Consider the following 20,008-nt stretch of genomic DNA (forward strand, 5'->3'; position numbering starts at 1 on the left):
AGACTGGGAAGGGACGCAAGACTGGGGAGGGACGCAAGACTGGGGAGGGACGCGAGACTGGGAGGGGACGCGAGACTGGAAAGGGAGCGAGACAGGAAAGGGACATGAGACTGGGAAGGGACGCGAGACTGGGAGGGGACGCGAGACTGTGAGGGGACGCAAGACTACTCCAGATCACAATACCTATATTGATAAGGACGCAAGACTGGGGAGGGACGCGAAACTGGGAGGAGAAGCGCGACTGGGAGGGGACGCGAGAGTAATCCAGATAACAAGACCTATATTGATAGGGACGTGAGACTGGGAAGGGACGCGAGCTCGAGACTAATCCAGATAACAAGACCTATATTATTAGGGACGTGAGACTGTTAGGGGACGAGAAACATATCCAGATAACAAGACCAATATTGATAGGGACGTGAGACTGGGAGGAGACATAAGACGATGCATTCGTTCGCTTAAATATCGTTTGAATGACTAAAGTGTGAAAAATAATATTAGTCATCTCTACCTCGTACTTCAACAGTTGTGTATCTCGTGTACGTGTACCACAATTTATAATCTGGATTATATACCTTAGTACTGTTTCTCCCCTCTAGACTTCTCTCTTTGATAATAAGAAAGGTCATGCCCCTTCTTTTTGTTTAGATCTGTTACTTTATGTTGAAAGTATCACGTTTTCCTAAACATGTGGTTTCCAACTCGTACTCGTTTGACACCTTTGTGTACACACGCTTTACCGGTCTGCTGAAGGTGACAGAGTACATATCGAACCAGTCATTGAAACATCACACATACTCACCTGGAGAAAATGTTTAGGAACATCCGAACAAATTACGGAAAATGTGTGGCCAAAGATGTGAGTAACCTCGAGAGCCTAGAAAAGAAATAAGGGGAGACACAGATACCAACTTTTGTTGCTGAGATGTAGAGATTTGTATATAACACCTTCACGTATAAATATTAGGTGTTGTTAAATACAATGACTGGATATGGTGAGGTAGTGATAGAAGCTTCCCCTATCTTGAGGATGTGACTGATAAATCTTCAATCCAAGGGATGCTATTCTTGATTGTTTTACCCGATGCATTACTAATTACAAATTTTCTTGATATAAATAGTCAATATAGTCTTCCAAAATTACCTGACACTATATTGTCAAGTATTTCCGTCGGATATATCAAACTGATATTTTTGTTATACAACGCATAAGAGAAATAGCGTTCGCATAATCTGTGACGTAATACACAATACAGTTGTTACAGTTCGTATCATAGGCTTCCAACAGTCCGCTAGTAATCCTTATCATAATAATACTGTAAAGTGTATAATAGTATAAACGGCAAATACTGTGCTTAAAGTTTTGACATTTGCGAAGTGTATTTCGTTCTGCAGATATCACTTTTAGTTCGTGCAACATTTCTTACCTATATAATGTGATATACACAATGTAATTGGAAAATGGTTTACGTGATACGGTTACCATAATTATATAACACTTGATGTAGAGTATCACCGTTTATCACTACAGATACCAAGCCTACCACGTGGTACTTCTACCTTAACTATCCTGTCTTATAGTTGTCCATTTGTTCCAAACGCGTTCCACAATTGTCACATCCATATAGCGTATATCCCGTGCTAAAGTTGTAATGTTAATGCATTGTGCTATATTCGGCAGGTCTATTACGAGCAATACGTTTTCCCGTGTGTCAATCACTTGCTACAGTTGCCATTTATGCCCTTGTTACTCCATCTGAGTCAATCTGTGCTATAATTTCATGGCCATGCTGAATTTTATCATGCATATCCTCCTTGCCTCAAACTTTAACGTTCATACATGTACCGTTGATCACTTGTCGTGTGTATCTCGTGCTGAAATTAAAAAAAAATGTTATGTCATCCTGTGCTACAATGATATTATTTTTTCCTTGTAAAGTTTCCAAGCCACCACATGTCACGGTTATATATTTCCGTGTAGAGTTATCCCATTGTGTTTATCACGTTCCTCAGTTGTCAAGTCATCATGTCCTACAGTAGCACTGTCAAAGACGTGCAACCTTTGTCACATATTTCCCCTACTACAGCTTCCAGGTCTATCCTATCACGTTCAGAGTTTGTCATATACCATAACTGGCAAGAGTCCAACAAGATAAAGTGGCAACTATTATACGAAATAGACGTGATTTCCAATGCTTCAACTGCAATCAGTTTACGTCATATAATGCTATTCTGTGTTACTGGTATCACAATTCGGTTGTAGTTCTCACTTTGTGCTGGGCAGAAATGGATTGTTGGAACTACCTAGTATCTGGACCCCAGGGAGTCCCTGACGCTGCTATTTCAGCGTCGTCCTACTATCCGTTATATATGTTGCATCACAACCCCGCCTGTGGCCGCCTGTACATGTACCCTGAGAGGAGTTCGACCGGATGTCAGGCCCCCAATGCAGCAGGCTGGTGTAGCTTAAGGGGAGATCCTGATCCATATATCCAGGTAAGACCTGACAAACTGTAATTCGTGTAAACTACTGGTGATTTTTCATGCTTTTGTTTACAATTGATTTAGTTTGTTTGTTTGTTTGTGTTCAACGGCCCATCGGTGGCTGTGGTCATTTAGGGCCATTATTTATTTATTCATTTCATCTTTTTAAACAAACATGTCATTAGCGAAGATAAAATCAGATAAAAAAATCATTTCTAAAAGCATTCGCATCGTATGTGTAGATAGTTAGAATAAAAAGGGGTTTAAAATAAAAAGAGAGATAACGAATAGATGATATGGACTATGTGATATATATAACGCCAAAGAAGGTAAGGTTGGTTAAATGACATCAGAGTCTTTAGAATAGACCGATGTTTTTCAAATAGTTAAAGAGATACATGACGTCGGAAAAGCTCTTTCTCTCTTATAAAAAAACCTCAACACAAATCCTTATTTTTACTCGATAGAGAAAGTTATAAACTTTACGCTAATACCAAGTTTGAAAAGTTTCTACAAACATAGAGCTGTAAATATAAAGATAAAAAAATGTATAAATGCCGCTCGGCATAAATTCCCATAAAAGGCTATTATGCATAATTACAAGTTACGTGACATGACGTACCCTTCATGACCCGAGCTCATGACCTGACCTCCGAAAACCAAAACAATATGGCGACACACGCACCGAAACGTGGTCGTCCAGCTGAATATTTAACAACTTCGGCTCGGAAACGACGGAAACTGGAGCTTGCCAGACCAACAGATTATAGTCGAGTCAATATTGGGAACACATCAACAGATGGAACAGACTGAAGGCTGAATTAGGGTTGTGGTGGAACCAGGATGTTGCTTCTTTTCTTCTCGACTGGTAGCTATTTTTGTTCGTCGCTAAACTGTAAAACTTGCGACTGAAAGTTCCCAACTTGGCCAAATTACTTTGATTTGGAATACTACATTATGGGAGGTAATATTTTAAGCATAAAGACTTGCTTTGCTTGAGAATTAAACACAGTGGTGGTGTTACAATACCCACATAACGAGAAAATCCGCTTGTAAATAAACAATTGGGCCCCGAAGGGAGCAACTTTGCCGAAAGTTTTTATTTTCATTTGTATGCAATTGCCATTGAATTTATATTAAAATCAGAAATATTTCTGCTTAAATTTATTCCATTTGATTATAATAAACAAACATTTCTTTTTGGTTTTTATAACTATAATGGACTTAATAAAAGTGACAATAGTATTATTCTAATAATAAAACAGTATATATACAAGACAAGATGTCTTAAAGTGCCTTTATCTATACAAGGAATTAAAAGTTCAATTAAAGAACATTACAGTATTCAAAAATATATTGCAAATAGTAAAGACGAAATATATCTCATTAACTTCCAGAATGAGTGGAAAAAATGGAAAAGGCTTATTGATATTTCCTAGACCTACTTTTTTGCCAATTGTTTATATGTTTGATCTAATTTTAATTAATTGAAAAAAAAGAGACAAATTTAAACATTCAATGTATTATCTTAATTACTTAGCTACTGACACCTATATATTACAAGACTTCTATCCTTTAAATTGGTTTATTTAATACTGGTACTTATCCTCTTGTCTGTCTATCTTTCCGTCTGTCTGTCTGTCTGTCTGTCTTTCTTTCTGTCCATTTACCTATCTTTATTTCCTCTATTTCTTTGTTTTCTTGTTTCTCTTTTCTGATTTTCCTTCCTTTCTAATATAACATTACAATAATATAAAATACCACATACAAAAAGAGCAATATTAATTAGTATGAAAGTATGTGTGAAAGTGGAATTCATTATGTATAATGAAATGTATATGTTACTGTAATGTGAAAAATAAACAAATAAAATACATATATATATATATATTTATGTGCATGATTGTCTTCGGCAATGACAGTGCATCATGTCTTGGTTTGCAAACTCTGTTTTTTTATTTACCACAACATCTTCAAAATCAGGTAATTGGCAAAACATATATGCAGCATATACATATTTCTAAATTGTCTTATATAAAGATCATGTTGTTTACAAAAAGAAAACTTCCTAATCATCAGCTCAGTTTTGACCAAATTGGAAAATTATGATCATATAAGTCATGTACCTCCATTATTACGTAGTTCTTATATTGTTTGCTTCCTTATTATTTTCTAGATAGGGGCCTTAGTATTTTTTCTTGTTTTGTTGATGCCTTTTTTCCAATGGAAATATCGTCATAATTGATCAAATCCACCGACTTCAATAACCCCTTTCGGGGGCCCACCCATTTTTCAACGACTACGACTGAAGTGTCTCAACTAACAATCTAGGCTTGCAACCGGCACATTTTCCATTCAAAACGCATACCCACATATAAATGCATTGTAACATTCTAAACAGGTCGTCAAGAATATAATAAACATGCTTAAATACCGATTTTAAAATCGTAAACAAAACAACGTGTTTCTTACCTCGCTATCCATTTTTGTTGTGTTCCGAATTATCACGTGACTCGTTTTCGGAAACTTCTGTTGAATATTCATCAGCAATGGCGCGTAGAACCAGCGGGACGATTCAAATTTACATTTATTATGAGGACAGATTTCTAGTGTTTGGTGGCAAGACGAATCGACAACTTTGGTTGGATATTCTAATTATGTATTGATTTAAAGGTATATCAATTTCTCTGTCAATCTGTGAAAAATGCAAAAAAACGTTTCCGGCGTCATGTATCTCTTTAAATAGTGCCTTCGAGTCCACAGAACTGAAAAGAGTTTTCATATCCGGGACTCGACAATAGTTATCACTAATGTGTTTAAAATCGGGACATTCTATTAAAATATGTTCCACTGTAAATGGAGTGTCACATGCGTGGTATGAAGGTGGATTTTCTCGTTTTAAAAGGTACGAATGAGTAGGATATGTGTGCCCAGTACGGAGCCGAGAAAGGACAACTCCCTCCCTACGATTTTCCCGACTGGGAACAGATGTTTTAAGTTTCGGTTGTACTTTAAAAAGTTTGTTGCTGGTCTCGAGAGACCAGCGTTGCTGCCATTCATTTTGAATAACTGTACGAATAATAGGTTTAAAATCTGTATATGGTAGTTAACGCATTTTTGGCTTCTCTGTCAACAAGTTCGTTGCCTTAAATTCCGACATGGTTCGGAATCCATAGTAAAGTAATTTTAGATTTCTTTAAGATACGAAATATGCGAAAAGTAAGGTTTTGTACGAGTGTGTTTTTAGGATCTCGTAAACTTTGTAGGGCAAATAGAGAGTCTGAATAAATGATTGCCGTTTTAATGCGGTGTTTATCGATATGTTCGAGGGCCAAACTAAACGCGCATGCTTCGGCAGAAAAGATGGAGGCGACGTCTGGTAGTCGAACTGAAGTGCAAGAATTAGCAGAACAGCAGGCTGCTGCCACTTTCTCACCTTCTTTGGAACCATCAGTGCAAAGTTGTGTATGAGAGGGGTACTTCCAAATACATTCCCGAAAGGAGGATTTGTGTTCTTCGCGCATTACAATGGATTTCCCTCGCTCATGTAATGTAAAGTTAAAAGCAGGTGTTTGTATCGTCCATGGAGGAACATCAGATATATTAAATTCAGCTATGGCAGTCACCTTTATGATGAGTTCTTGCAGGAAATTTGAAATTCGGATACCAAATGTTGGCAGAAGTTTCGGGTTTTGCATAAATATGTTTCGGTATTTTGGGTTGAATACTTGGTCGAAAGCCGGAGTTTTAGGGTTTGATTTTAATTGAGCTGCAAACTGTAATGCCAGTGTATTCCTTCTGTCATAAAGGGATGGTTCATTCGCTTCCACGTAAAGACTTTTTATAGGTGTTGTTCGAAAAACTCCAAGGGCTAGACGTAGCCCTTGATTATGGATTGGGTCTAGCATCTGCAGGTAATAACTGCGCGCCGAACCGCATACCTTAGAACCATAATCGAGTTTGTTCGAATAAGTGATCTGTATATGAGCGCAAAAGCATTTCACGGTCCGCTCACACACAGTATTAGAAAGGACTCGTATAATGTTTAGCGCCTTGGAACACTTATCTTTCAGATACTTCATATGAGGCCGAGGAATTTGGTTTGTTCAACAACAGGAATTATAATGCCATCAAGTGTAAGATTTGGGTCATTGTGTGCTTTTCGTTTCTGACAGAAATGCATGCAAACAGTTTTGGATGTAGAGAATTTGAATCCGTTTTCGTCTGCCCAAATTTGTAATTTGTTTAAACTCTCTTGAAGTTGTCGTTCTATCGTGTGCATGTTCTTAGATCTGTAACAGATGAAGAAGTTTTCCACGAATAACGACCCTTCTGTTGACTGACCAAGACATTTGACTATATCATTGATTTTATGACCAAACAGGGTAACTGATAGGATTCCACCCTGTGGGACTCTCATTTCCTGTTTAGACGTTCCAGAAAAAGTCGAACCAACACGGACTTTGAAGTGTCTTTTTGATATGTAATTAGATATAAAATTGGGGAGGTTTCCACGTACACCAAGGTCGTGAAGAACCTTCTTGATGCCATACTGCCAAGTACACGTAGTAGCATAGGCCTTCTCAAGATCAAGGCGAAAGCCTCTCGAATGAATGTCTCTAATCTGATGAAATTGTCATTTGTCACTCTTCTGTTTCTAAAACCACTTTGAAAAGGGGATATTATATCGTTGGCCCCAATAAACCAAACCAGTCTTGTGTTTATCGTTCGTTCTAAAGTTTTACATACACAACTAGTCAGAGAAATAGGACGATAGTTGTTTGGGTCAGTATCATCCTTTCCCGGTTTTGGAATAGGTTTAATTGTGGAGTTCTTCCACGAATCTGGAATCTTTCTGGAAGCATAAACTTGGTTGAATATGTAAAGAAGGCATCTTAGTGACGAATCCGGTAGGTGTTTGAGAAATTGATATGGAATATCATCTGGACCTGAAGCAGAGTCCTGTGATTTTCCGAGCGAATCAACAAGTTCTTGATGGGTAAATGGATCATTGTTACTTTCTTTGTTTGGTAATTTGAAATGTAGCCGTTTCCTTTAAAGACTGGAATTTTTGGGATTGGTTTAAAGGGGACGAGTTTTAAGCTATGTTTTTTGCAAAAGCATTAGCAATTTCAGACTTTGACGAACAAATTTTGTTTTTATTAATGAGGCGGGAGCATGTTTTTTCAATTATTTACCGAATCATATCCCATACTTTTTAACAATTTGAATTTTGACCGAATTTAGTTGCCAGGTAACAGAATCGTAGACATGGCCATGCATCACACTATTTCTGCAAGGATGGATTTGTGTTGAAAATACTCCTTTATACTGTTTTTCTTTGGAAAGTTTTACGCAAATGTTGGCAGTAAAAGTACGCTTCAATCAATAGAAATGCATCGACTTTTTTTGGTATCAACCCATATACGTGTACGTTATTCATCATTCAACATCTGGGTCTTCGAACCACCTTTGGTTTTTGTAGGTGGACTTTTCTGATCTCAAGAACATTGTTGGCGTCGTTATGCAACAACGCCAACAATTTAGGACGAATAATGACATCATTACATATCAAGTTTCGTACAGTGTGAACGGAGAGGACTGGGAATACCTGAAATCAGAGGCCGACAACCAGGTCATATTATTAGTTATATAGTCAGTTACTGACCCTCTACAGAACCATAGAGGGTAAGTAAGATTTATAGGAGGCTCGGGCTCCGCCCTCGCCTCCTATACATCTTACTGACCTTCTATGGTTCTGTAGAGGGTCAGTAACTGACTATCGCATCGAGGACCCTCAGTAATGTTGTTGTCTGTCAATGTCGCCGAAACGCTTAGATAAGGGGACGGCACCCCCGCTAAAACAAAAGACGGTCGCTGGCGACAACGTCTTACTATTTTTGCTTGGCGTAGGGGAGGCAACTCCTATCATCTTAGCGAATAGGAATTACGGTGACCATTGTATCATTTTTAGAATATTCAGGTACCCGTATCTGTTGTTTTAGTTTTGAAGCGGTGAGCAATGGGCGGCCATATTGCCCTACAATGGTATCCTACTGACCCTCTATAGAAAAATAGAGTGTCACCACGTGACAGCTCTAAACCAATGGTTTTTGGACATTTTTGTCCGAGGTGCGAAAAAATACCATATCATACAGGTAATCTTTTATCGTATCATACAGAAAGTAAATAGGCAATACCAGACATTTGTGTTAATCTGACATCACATTTTAAACAACGTATTGCTTCTATTGATCATATTTCAAGAGGGATAGCATATTTTGTATTGTAATAGAGATATTTAATGACGTTATTGATAACGATCGGTATTGACCGGCAAACGTTTCGCTACTGGTGAATATAGGAGAACCAAAACGAAAAAAAGAAAACATACAAGATTTGATGTTTTTGCACCTTACCAAAATAAAACTTCAACCAACGGACACACTCTGTGTATGTGTACCGGGGCAAGACGATTTGTCACGATGATATCTCTTGTTTCAGACTTTCTACGTTCCAGCAGATTCCGCGGAGGAGAACACAGAGCGACAGAGTAACATAAGTCCACCTGTTGTGGCTCGGTACGTCCGTATTCGCCCACTGACTTGGGTAGACACACCAACTGGAGTACCATGTCTCAGATTTGACGTGATCGGATGTACCCACGGTAGGCTATAGTCATAAGGGTCGTTCAGATAGTAAGACAGATGTTTAGTAAGAATAACCGTCCCTATGTCACAAGGAATGTTTGAATTTGGTTGTCTCTTAGGTGTTGTTTGCTTTGGTTTTGTTCGGTATAAAACTATTTTTATTAATTGTTCGACTTCAACTTTTTGAATTGCTTAACAATACATTATATCTAGGGGGACAATTGAAGTTGTGCACATTTGTACTTTGGAATACATCAAGAGCTTGCAAAATCTACTTTATCCATGGCCTGACACTTTATACCAATACAGTCTGGGTCTTGCTTATTTTCACTATATACTGTAGTTCAAGGTTATAAGCTTTTCTACTGTTTTAATTTATTATTCTGGAAAGGTAAGCAGTGCCATTCAAACACGTAATGAGATTTCCTCCACAAAGTTGGGATATCCCTTGTGTCATTTGACTGATACACTGCAGACAGAATAGTAAATTGTTTTTGAATTGCTTAACAAAACATTATATGTAGCAAAAAACTAGAACTTGGATTTTTTCCATGGACAAAAAATGGTCGCCTTCCTCATCCTGAAAGTTTAGCATTTCGTGATAGACGTTTATTACCTAGATATTAGTATTTGCTCTACAGAATTACGGAAAATATCAATACAAATGAATACATATTCGGGCAATTAATACGAGGTACTTCACATTGGCTATTAATCCGGTTTTATGTAGGAACATTGCTGTCCTTGAACAGTGTCATACCATCGCATTATGTCACGAGCTACACCATTTCCTCCTATATAGATTGCTTTCAATGATTATCTGCCTTCAAATGGCGGAAGCATTATATAGATTTTTGCTTTTCGAGACTTTAAACAAAACGTTAAAACGGTACACGTTTTTGGAAGGGTTTGATCCTCCTTAGGGCCAACCAAATTGTACCAAATAGGAGGAGATTGCCTATTGTCATCTTTACAAATAATCTTCTTTGGATAAGAGGAGCGGGACATACCAGAGGGAGTTAGTCAATTTAAATGTTGAAATTCTTGCACATATTGTTACCATATTTGGTTATATTCCTGGTTTGTTTCAAGTATACACTACACCTAAGTGTTGTTCAGGGTTGTGCTTTCATTTTTGTAATTATATATTCACTATATGTTATCGTATGCATGCATATGTTTTTGCACCGCAGGTGTTGGAACTTCTGTTCAAGTTGCCAGGAGGCGCCGGTTTGCTTACCTCCCCTTGCCAGCTGGATCCATCAGTGATTATGAAGTGATAATGCAAGGACATACCAAAGACCTTGGAGAGTGCAGCCTGCGGTGTCACCGTGACGTCACGTGTCGCTCATTCTCCTACAGCAACGCTTACAAAGATTGTAAAGCATACAGTGTCAACAAGTACAGCCAGCTGAGTGCAAGAGCAGGCGAGCAGTCGATTTCGGAGAAACAGTATCTCTACTACTTTGACATGAGTGAGTGTATTCTGACGTTTTACGGTTGTAAGTTCCAGAATAAAGATAACATCCATCAAGACACTTTATAGAAAAATGTTTTATTAGAAACAATCTGAAAATAACAATCAAAATTACAATATTGCTGAAATATTATACGGTGATATATCACAAATTGGTGAAAGCTACTATGGAATTCATATTTTTCACACGCTCATCACAAAGTATAATGTATTGTCTGTCATGAAACTTATCAAAACGGTTAATTAAAACAAAAACCAATTTTTATATTTTCGTTGCGATTTAACATTCTGCAATAATTTTCCACGAAGCAGTTGGTCAGCCATAGTAATTCAAGATGTGTGTTTCCGAAAATTGATTTGAAATTATAACATGTACAGTATATAAATAACAATTTGACACATACAAATGTATTATAAAATAATATCATGCATAAAATTATGTCCTTATCTGTTAAGTCACAGATATATCCAAGCGGACTTGCATGTAGTTTGTATTCAGATAGTCTGAGGCTGGAGATGTGAAGACTTATTTCTTGAATGTTTTATCATCTGGAAGACTGGCTGTTCAAAAATAAAAAGTGAGATACATGAAAGAAAAATGTCCCTGATTTTCCAGCTAACGTAGATCTATACATGACAACTGACTCGACAACCGGACTGATGTACAAGGTCATCACACGGAAGTACAACAAGGAGGACGCCATGACAGCTTGTGCTGGTCTCGAGATGAGACTCCTAGTGGTCAACTCTGTGGACAAACTCAACCGCTTAGATCGGGTAAAGTTGTCAAGTCTTATTCTCGGTAAGTAAGATTCGTGTGCTCACAACTTTTGTTGATGAAAACTGGTCTAATTAAATCTTAGTTTAACATTCAATGCCAAGAAATGTAAGGGTAGCCTGGGAGGTCCAGAGCGATGTTCAGTATACGAACCACTGTGTGCTGGTAGGCACTTGTTTTGTCTGACCTTTGATGGTAATTTGTATATATTGATTGTCTCCGCTCAGCTCTTGATAACAATATCCATTAACTGGCGCCAATGAAGTGTTAAGTAACATAGAGAAATATTGACTTTAGTACATTTGATAAAAAAATATTATTATTGATAACATATCATTATAGCTGCTTTAGTAAAAATTGTTGAGGTTACACAATGTCAAAGACAATATTCTGAGTTTAGAAATATAACGGAGCCAGACTGGGATTAGAGACCCTGGACTTCATGTTCTTATAAAAGGTACTGTCACTCCAACCAGCTGGGCTGCCTGACCAACGATAGTATCCTGGCCCAGTCGCACTACAGTTATTTCCAAAATGATCATAAGGGGAGGTCACTGCCTGCATTAAATCTACTGCGGAATTCTCTATTGATTCGCCTGCAGTGGGACAACAATCCTTCAGGCACGACTGAACCTTGAGGTTGAGTGGAGGATGGTATGAGGTGGACGGGGTGACTAAATGGTGGGACGGGGAAGACCCACCCCAGCCTCTCAGCGACAAACTCATGAAGTGGGACACAGCGGTGGAATTTGGACATGGAAGCTGTCTTGTCTACAATAACAAAAACGTTCGACGAACCTCTTGTACACCACAACTGTTCTCGATTTGTGAAATATGACACAAAGGACACTTTTTCACGCATAGTCTGTTTTAACCACTTAATTTTATATCCTTGTAATGTCGCAAAAACGTATTAGGTAATTTTATTAAAACGACACATTTTTCTTCTACTCGTAGCAACTTTTAGTGTTTGCTTTTCTTGACACGCATCATTAAACTTGAATACGGCATTTTAATGTTTTTTGTTTTTGTCCAAAATATGACGGCCATTGCGCTGCTACGTTACGCTACTTTAAGGATAAATGGTATTTTTCGTTCTGTAATTAATTGAACTATTTACATGTGTTACAGATAGTTCTGAAATTCAAATGCTATCTTAATATTGAACTGAATTTAAGCAACAAAAGTGATGCATTGAGATGATAAAAAAATGGTTTATCAAAGTTCTCTGCGTTCAGGCGATGACAAACGATCTCCTTTGCTGATCATATGAGCCTTTGTTATAGCTACACATCTCATTGTGATAGCTACAAACCCACATACATGGTATTACTGTAGATAGTTACATCGCTAGTTATATTTAGTTGGTTTGTGGACAGTTCATATTTGTGTACGGTTGCAAATTATTAAACCACCCAAGTTGTTCTTTATTTCGTAATATATTCTTCATGTACTTTTGTATATAATATGAGTTATGTTGTGGCTTGTTCATATATCACAGTATAAATCTTAGTGAGCGATTTATTCTTAACCTATTCAACGATGTGACGAAACTGTATTCTATATGCCACTCGACACTGTATATTTCGATAGATCGTGTACATCCTGTATCAAATACAAATCGCGCACTCAGTCATAGCTTAACAAAGGGACCAGTTGGTCTTTGAACGTTGCGACAAATTTAATACGTATACTGTTTGTGCATAAAGTAAAACTTTGATATTACATCAAAGACATCTAACAGTATGTAGGATAACCATCTCTGGGTCTAGACTTATTAACAGGTTGGGAATCAAAATATTACAATTGAAATATGATATACAAGTTTATAATCGTTCAATTGTACACGATATATACATATTTTTATGTAAAGGACACTTCCTCTTTAAATATTCTAATTTATGATACCTTATATCATTGTGTTTTGTGTAAATGTACATGTGTAGCTGATTTGTGCCTCTGTATTACGACAATGTACGTTCGGGTTTTTATAAAATCAATCAAATGGACGTAACAGTGTCAGCGATTTGCTATAGCTAACATATTTTGAACTAATCGGGTCTATCTAAAACTGCAAACACATAAGGAAAGCTTTATCAGGACAGTTTAACAAAAAAGAGAATACCTAATTGTCAATAAAAAACATAATTGGAACTCAACATCGATAAAACTAGGGCAAAATGTGAATAAAGAAAACATTTACACGGAGAAAATGTAGTTGACAAAGTGGTACGGAATGGTGACGACACGCTGTGTAATTCTTGGTCAAATCCGAGAATCGTTACACGTACGTCATCACATTGAGAAATTGGGACGTGACAATAAAACCTCAAAGCTCAGATATGAGCATAATGAGGAAAAATCGACCTTCATATCACTCCATTTCCCTATGAGGTCACGATGGCGACCATGACACTTATTTACAGCCTCCATCAACCCTTAGCTTTGGAAAACTCGTGTTGCAAGTTTGTCCGTCTGCAGTCCACATCTATTTTGGACCTAATAATATTCGGAGGAGGCTCTTGAATACGGAATCAACTGCGATAATTTATCCCAAGTAAGGTGGTGTAAATATCAAGAAACGGAAAGTTCACGATCGAAAGTCGAAATCGTACCATTTATCATACAGCTTCGTAGTAAGTCATCTCTGTTGGTCATGTTACAAGTAAAGTCCGAGGAATAAAGCTGATGGAGAAGGTTAATCCATTTTAAGCTCAGGAGGGTATATACACACCTTTTTTTCAGTTATCTCCTCGTTAGTTCTCATATTTTGATACAGGGGGCGTTAAAATCGGCCACCATTACGACCGTGATTGACAACAATAACCAAATTGGAGGCGCAAAAGACTGCAGCGAATATGTAAGTTAAATTATATGGAACTATTAACGAATTCGGCATAACAACACCGTAGGAACTACAATGTCTCATTCTAAACATTGGTAATCTGTTGACATTCGACCTGATTCTATCGAACCGGCTGAATGGAAGGTTGATATGCGAGCATGGACGACTGTTTTTTTACGGTAACATTTACGATTACTTGGTACACAGTCGGGCGCTAGATGGCGATGATATGGAAAACTTTAAATCTTTGGACAATTTCAACAATTTTCAGAGTGGATCTGTAGGCAAACCAAGATTATCATTTACCTTGGGTGTTGTGTAACCATAACGGAAGGATACAAACGGGAGTGTACGTGTGTTGCTGGTAAAAGCAAAACGTGTTGTCATGTCAGGGCAACTAGGAACTAGGAAACTACTTCCTCAGGAAATATCAGGAGATTGAGATTAGTTATGATGTGGACTTCTGTACTGTAGAAAGGAAATCCCAAGATAATGGAAATTCCAGAAATTTCTGCCAAGAATTGTTGATGATTTTGAATCTGCTAGGTTTCTGTTAACTGCTAAATACAGTAAGAACTGATAACAAATGAGTCAGAAAATAAAATATCTTTATTGCATATTTACATGTACTTGTTGTTCAATTTTTGTTGAAATCTGAAAAATTTCATGTATTCACCATAACAAGAGTGTTACTGTTACAAGTAAATAAACTTGTAAAAGTTTTTTTTAAAATTCTAGTACAGTCTCATGTTCATTTGTGAGAATAGCCAATCAAATATCTGGCAGAAAGCAATTATTGACTGACATTAACATAAAGATATTTAAAGCCACAATAATTACATTGTAACCTCTGTAATTTCTAAAACACAAAAAGTATCTGCCCACCAAATGGGTAGGAACTGCATTAACTTTACAAAAGGGGTGTACAAATTTATAGAGGCCCATGGCCCTTAAAGGTCACATGCATGAGTTGTAATACAATTGTTGTTCATTGTTGTGATATTGATAATTGTCAAAAAAGAAATGAAATAATATAGTCAATTTTACTCCTCCCCAGGGAGGAATGGATGGCCCTAGGGTTGTAAGATTCACGTTTTGATTGAGCACTTCAGGACTTTTTTTTCATCAATAGCAATTCTGTAGTACATTCTGTTGAGTTACAAACTTCTGTTAAGTTAAAATCTGTTCTTAAAATCTCTTTAAGTTTAAACTTGTATTTCAAACATTTTGTAATATAATTTAACTATTGAAAACCTACAAGCTCGTAAAGCTGGATATTTTTGTGTTTATATCTCAACAGACAGAACAGATTCAAGGAGTTAACCTTAAACTTTATTTCAAATGTTACTCATCAACACTGTCATCTATTTCATCTATTTCATCTCGGACATCCTTTATTAATTCAGGCCCTAGCTTTACTAGTGCTGAGCACACAATCAATCTATGTTGTAACATCATCAGTTTCTATTGTGATGTCATCAATTTCAAATTCATTTTATTAAGCACTAAACCGGAGTTTTTTTTTTTACCATAATCGTTTATTAGATGATGCAAGTTTTATTTCTTTATTAGTTTTAAGCCTTATAGTCAATCATATCTTAGATTTGTCTTATATTAAAGCTCTCGTAGCCTTGCATTATACATGATATTTTATGTGAGAAATCCAACTAATTAATTAAAAAACTAGACTTATCATACCTTCTGACACCCAATACATGATCAGTCTAAGGCAAAGAGTAGATTTAAAGAGAAGATGGAAATACATAATAAAATAAATAAAATAATAATAAAATGCGACAGTTGCTTGTAGGCTTGTATGGACAATATTTCCCGATAACTACTAGCGGTAGAAAGCTCCAATCTTTTATAAAACAAACAAGAGCGTGTAACTGTTTTAAAATTATTACTATCATGAATGATTTCAATGATCAGACACAGTTAGACCGTGACATGTACTGACATCATGGCATTCGGCTTGGTACATACACAACAAAATAAATCGAGTCAAAGGGAGACAGTAAGTACACCTAATTATGGTTGTAAATAACATTTCGCTCAGTTTCGCTCAGATGATATTGTTGTAAGCTAGCTAGTAGCTTGTGATGATGTATAATATTCTAATTATGTTTGTAAATAACATACTGTATTGATTATTCTTTGCTGTTAACAATACTACTTTCAATACAGAAATGAAAACCGCTAAATTATTACAGTCGGCGCCTCTATACGCGACATTCATTTTCCCCGAGGCATGCTGATATCGAACGAAGTTAATAACCACAGATCCCAATGACTATTGACACTCGGGCTAGATAAGCAAAAAACGGTATGTCGGGTGGCGGATTCCGGAAAATTTTAATGTGGCGATAGTAATTGTGCGTAGACGGTTGTTCATATCCGACTTGACTTGTCATCTATATTGTATTGGTGTCTGTATACTGTTTACGTACTGTATTGAGGTTAAACTTGACTTGTCATCTATATCGATTGGTGTCTGTATACTGTTTACCTACTGTATTGAGGTTAAACTTGACTCGTCATCTATATTGTATTGGTGTCTCTATACTCTTTACGTATTGTATTGAGGTTAAACTTGACTTGTCATCGATATTGTATTGGTGTCTCTATACTGTTTACCTACTTTATTGAGGTAAAACTTGACTTGTCATCTATACTGTATTGGTGTCTCTATACTGTTTACCTACTGTATTGAGGTTAGACTTGACTTGATATCTATATTGTATTGGTGTCTGTATACTGTTTACCTACTGTATTGAGGTAAAACTTGACTTGTCATCTATATTGTATTGGTGTTTCTATACTGTTTACCTAATGTATTGAGGTAAAACTTGACTTGTCATCTATATTGTATTGGTGGCTCTATACTGTTTACCTACTGTATTGAGTCTAAACTTGACTTGTTATCTATATTGTATTGGTATCTGTATACTGTTTACGTACTGTATTGAGGTTAAACTTGACTTGTTAACTTTATTGTATTGGTGTCTCTATACTGTTTACCTACTGTAATGAGGTTAAACTTGACTTGTCATCTCTATTGTATTGGTGTCTCTATACTGTTTACCTACTTTATCTATATTGTATTTTGTGTTTGTATACTGTTTACGTACTGTATTGAGGTTAAACTTGACTTGCCATCTATATTGTATTGGTGTCTCTATTCTGTTTACCTACTGTAATGAGGTTAAACTTGACTTGTTATCTTTATTGTAGTGGTGTCTGTATACTGTTTACCTACTGTATTGAGGTTAAACTTGACTTGTTATCTTTATTGTATTGGTGTCTGTATACTGTTTACCTACTGTAATGAGGTTAAACTTGACTTGTTATCTATATTGTATTTTGTGTTTGTATACTGTTTACGTACTGTATTGAGGTTAAACTTGACTTGTTATCTATATTGTATTGGTGTCTGTATACTGTTTACGTACTGTATTGAGGTTAAACTTGACTTGTTATCTATATTGTATTGGTGTCTGTATACTGTTTACGTACTGTATTGAGGTTAAACTTGACTTGTTATCTATATTGTATTGGTGTCTGTATACTGTTTACGTACTGTATTGAGGTTAAACTTGACTTGTTATCTATATTGTATTGGTGTCTGTATACTGTTTACGTACTGTATTGAGGTTAAACTTGACTTGTTATCTATATTGTATTGGTGTCTGTATACTGTTTACGTACTGTATTGAGGTTAAACTTGACTTGTTATCTATATTGTATTGGTGTCTGTATACTGTTTACGTACTGTATTGAGGTTAAACTTGACTTGTTATCTATATTGTATTGGTGTCTGTATACTGTTTACGTACTGTATTGAGGTTAAACTTGACTTGTTATCTATATTGTATTGGTGTCTGTATACTGTTTACGTACTGTATTGAGGTTAAACTTGACTTGTTATCTATATTGTATTGGTGTCTGTATACTGTTTACGTACTGTATTGAGGTTAAACTTGACTTGTTATCTATATTGTATTGGTGTCTGTATACTGTTTACGTACTGTATTGAGGTTAAACTTGACTTGTTATCTATATTGTATTGGTGTCTGTATACTGTTTACGTACTGTATTGAGGTTAAACTTGACTTGTTATCTATATTGTATTGGTGTCTGTATACTGTTTACGTACTGTATTGAGGTTAAACTTGACTTGTTATCTATATTGTATTGGTGTCTGTATACTGTTTACGTACTGTATTGAGGTTAAACTTGACTTGTTATCTATATTGTATTGGTGTCTGTATACTGTTTACGTACTGTATTGAGGTTAAACTTGACTTGTTATCTATATTGTATTGGTGTCTGTATACTGTTTACGTACTGTATTGAGGTTAAACTTGACTTGTTATCTATATTGTATTGGTGTCTGTATACTGTTTACGTACTGTATTGAGGTTAAACTTGACTTGTTATCTATATTGTATTGGTGTCTGTATACTGTTTACGTACTGTATTGAGGTTAAACTTGACTTGTTATCTATATTGTATTGGTGTCTGTATACTGTTTACGTACTGTATTGAGGTTAAACTTGACTTGTTATCTATATTGTATTGGTGTCTGTATACTGTTTACGTACTGTATTGAGGTTAAACTTGACTTGTTATCTATATTGTATTGGTGTCTGTATACTGTTTACGTACTGTATTGAGGTTAAACTTGACTTGTTATCTATATTGTATTGGTGTCTGTATACTGTTTACGTACTGTATTGAGGTTAAACTTGACTTGTTATCTATATTGTATTGGTGTCTGTATACTGTTTACGTACTGTATTGAGGTTAAACTTGACTTGTTATCTATATTGTATTGGTGTCTGTATACTGTTTACGTACTGTATTGAGGTTAAACTTGACTTGTTATCTATATTGTATTGGTGTCTGTATACTGTTTACGTACTGTATTGAGGTTAAACTTGACTTGTTATCTATATTGTATTGGTGTCTGTATACTGTTTACGTACTGTATTGAGGTTAAACTTGACTTGTTATCTATATTGTATTGGTGTCTGTATACTGTTTACGTACTGTATTGAGGTTAAACTTGACTTGTTATCTATATTGTATTGGTGTCTGTATACTGTTTACCTACTGTATTGAGGTTAAACTTGACTTGTTATCTATATTGTATTGGTGTCTGTATACTGTTTACCTACTGTATTGAGGTTAAACTTGACTTGTTATCTATATTGTATTGGTGTCTGTATACTGTTTACGTACTGTATTGAGGTTAAACTTGACTTGTTATCTATATTGTATTGGTGTCTGTATACTGTTTACGTACTGTATTGAGGTTAAACTTGACTTGTTATCTATATTGTATTGGTGTCTGTATACTGTTTACCTACTGTATTGAGGTTAAACTTGACTTGTTATCTATATTGTATTGGTGTCTGTATACTGTTTACCTACTGTATTGAGGTTAAACTTGACTTGTTATCTATATTGTATTGGTGTCTGTATACTGTTTACCTACTGTATTGAGGTTAAACTTGACTTGTTATCTATATTGTATTGGTGTCTGTATACTGTTTACCTACTGTATTGAGGTTAAACTTGACTTGTTATCTATATTGTATTGGTGTCTGTATACTGTTTACGTACTGTATTGAGGTTAAACTTGACTTGTTATCTATATTGTATTGGTGTCTCTATACTGTTTATCTACTGTATTGAGGTAAAACTTGACTTGTTATCTATATCGCATTGGTGTCTCTATACTGTTTACCTACTGTATTGAGGTTAAACTT

The 20,008-nt window shown here is 36.1% G+C and overlaps 1 protein-coding gene across 1 annotated transcript in view; it reads left to right on the forward strand.

Annotated features, from left to right (window-relative positions):
- LOC110456617 (probable carboxypeptidase X1) overlaps positions 1-14,762 on the forward strand; it is a 15,089-nt gene extending 327 nt beyond the window's left edge. The window contains exons 2-7 of the mRNA XM_021507450.1: positions 2,264-2,496; positions 7,970-8,119; positions 8,989-9,151; positions 10,328-10,636; positions 11,228-11,388; positions 14,709-14,762. Coding sequence (XP_021363125.1) covers positions 2,264-2,496; positions 7,970-8,119; positions 8,989-9,151; positions 10,328-10,636; positions 11,228-11,388; positions 14,709-14,762 — 1,070 coding nt within the window. The remainder of the gene's footprint in view (positions 1-2,263; positions 2,497-7,969; positions 8,120-8,988; positions 9,152-10,327; positions 10,637-11,227; positions 11,389-14,708) is intronic.
- Positions 14,763-20,008: the final 5,246 nt, after the last annotated feature.

This window comes from Mizuhopecten yessoensis, unplaced genomic scaffold (assembly GCF_002113885.1).
Source record: "Mizuhopecten yessoensis strain PY_sf001 unplaced genomic scaffold, ASM211388v2 scaffold8811, whole genome shotgun sequence".
Taxonomy (NCBI): Eukaryota; Metazoa; Mollusca; class Bivalvia; order Pectinida; family Pectinidae; genus Mizuhopecten; species Mizuhopecten yessoensis.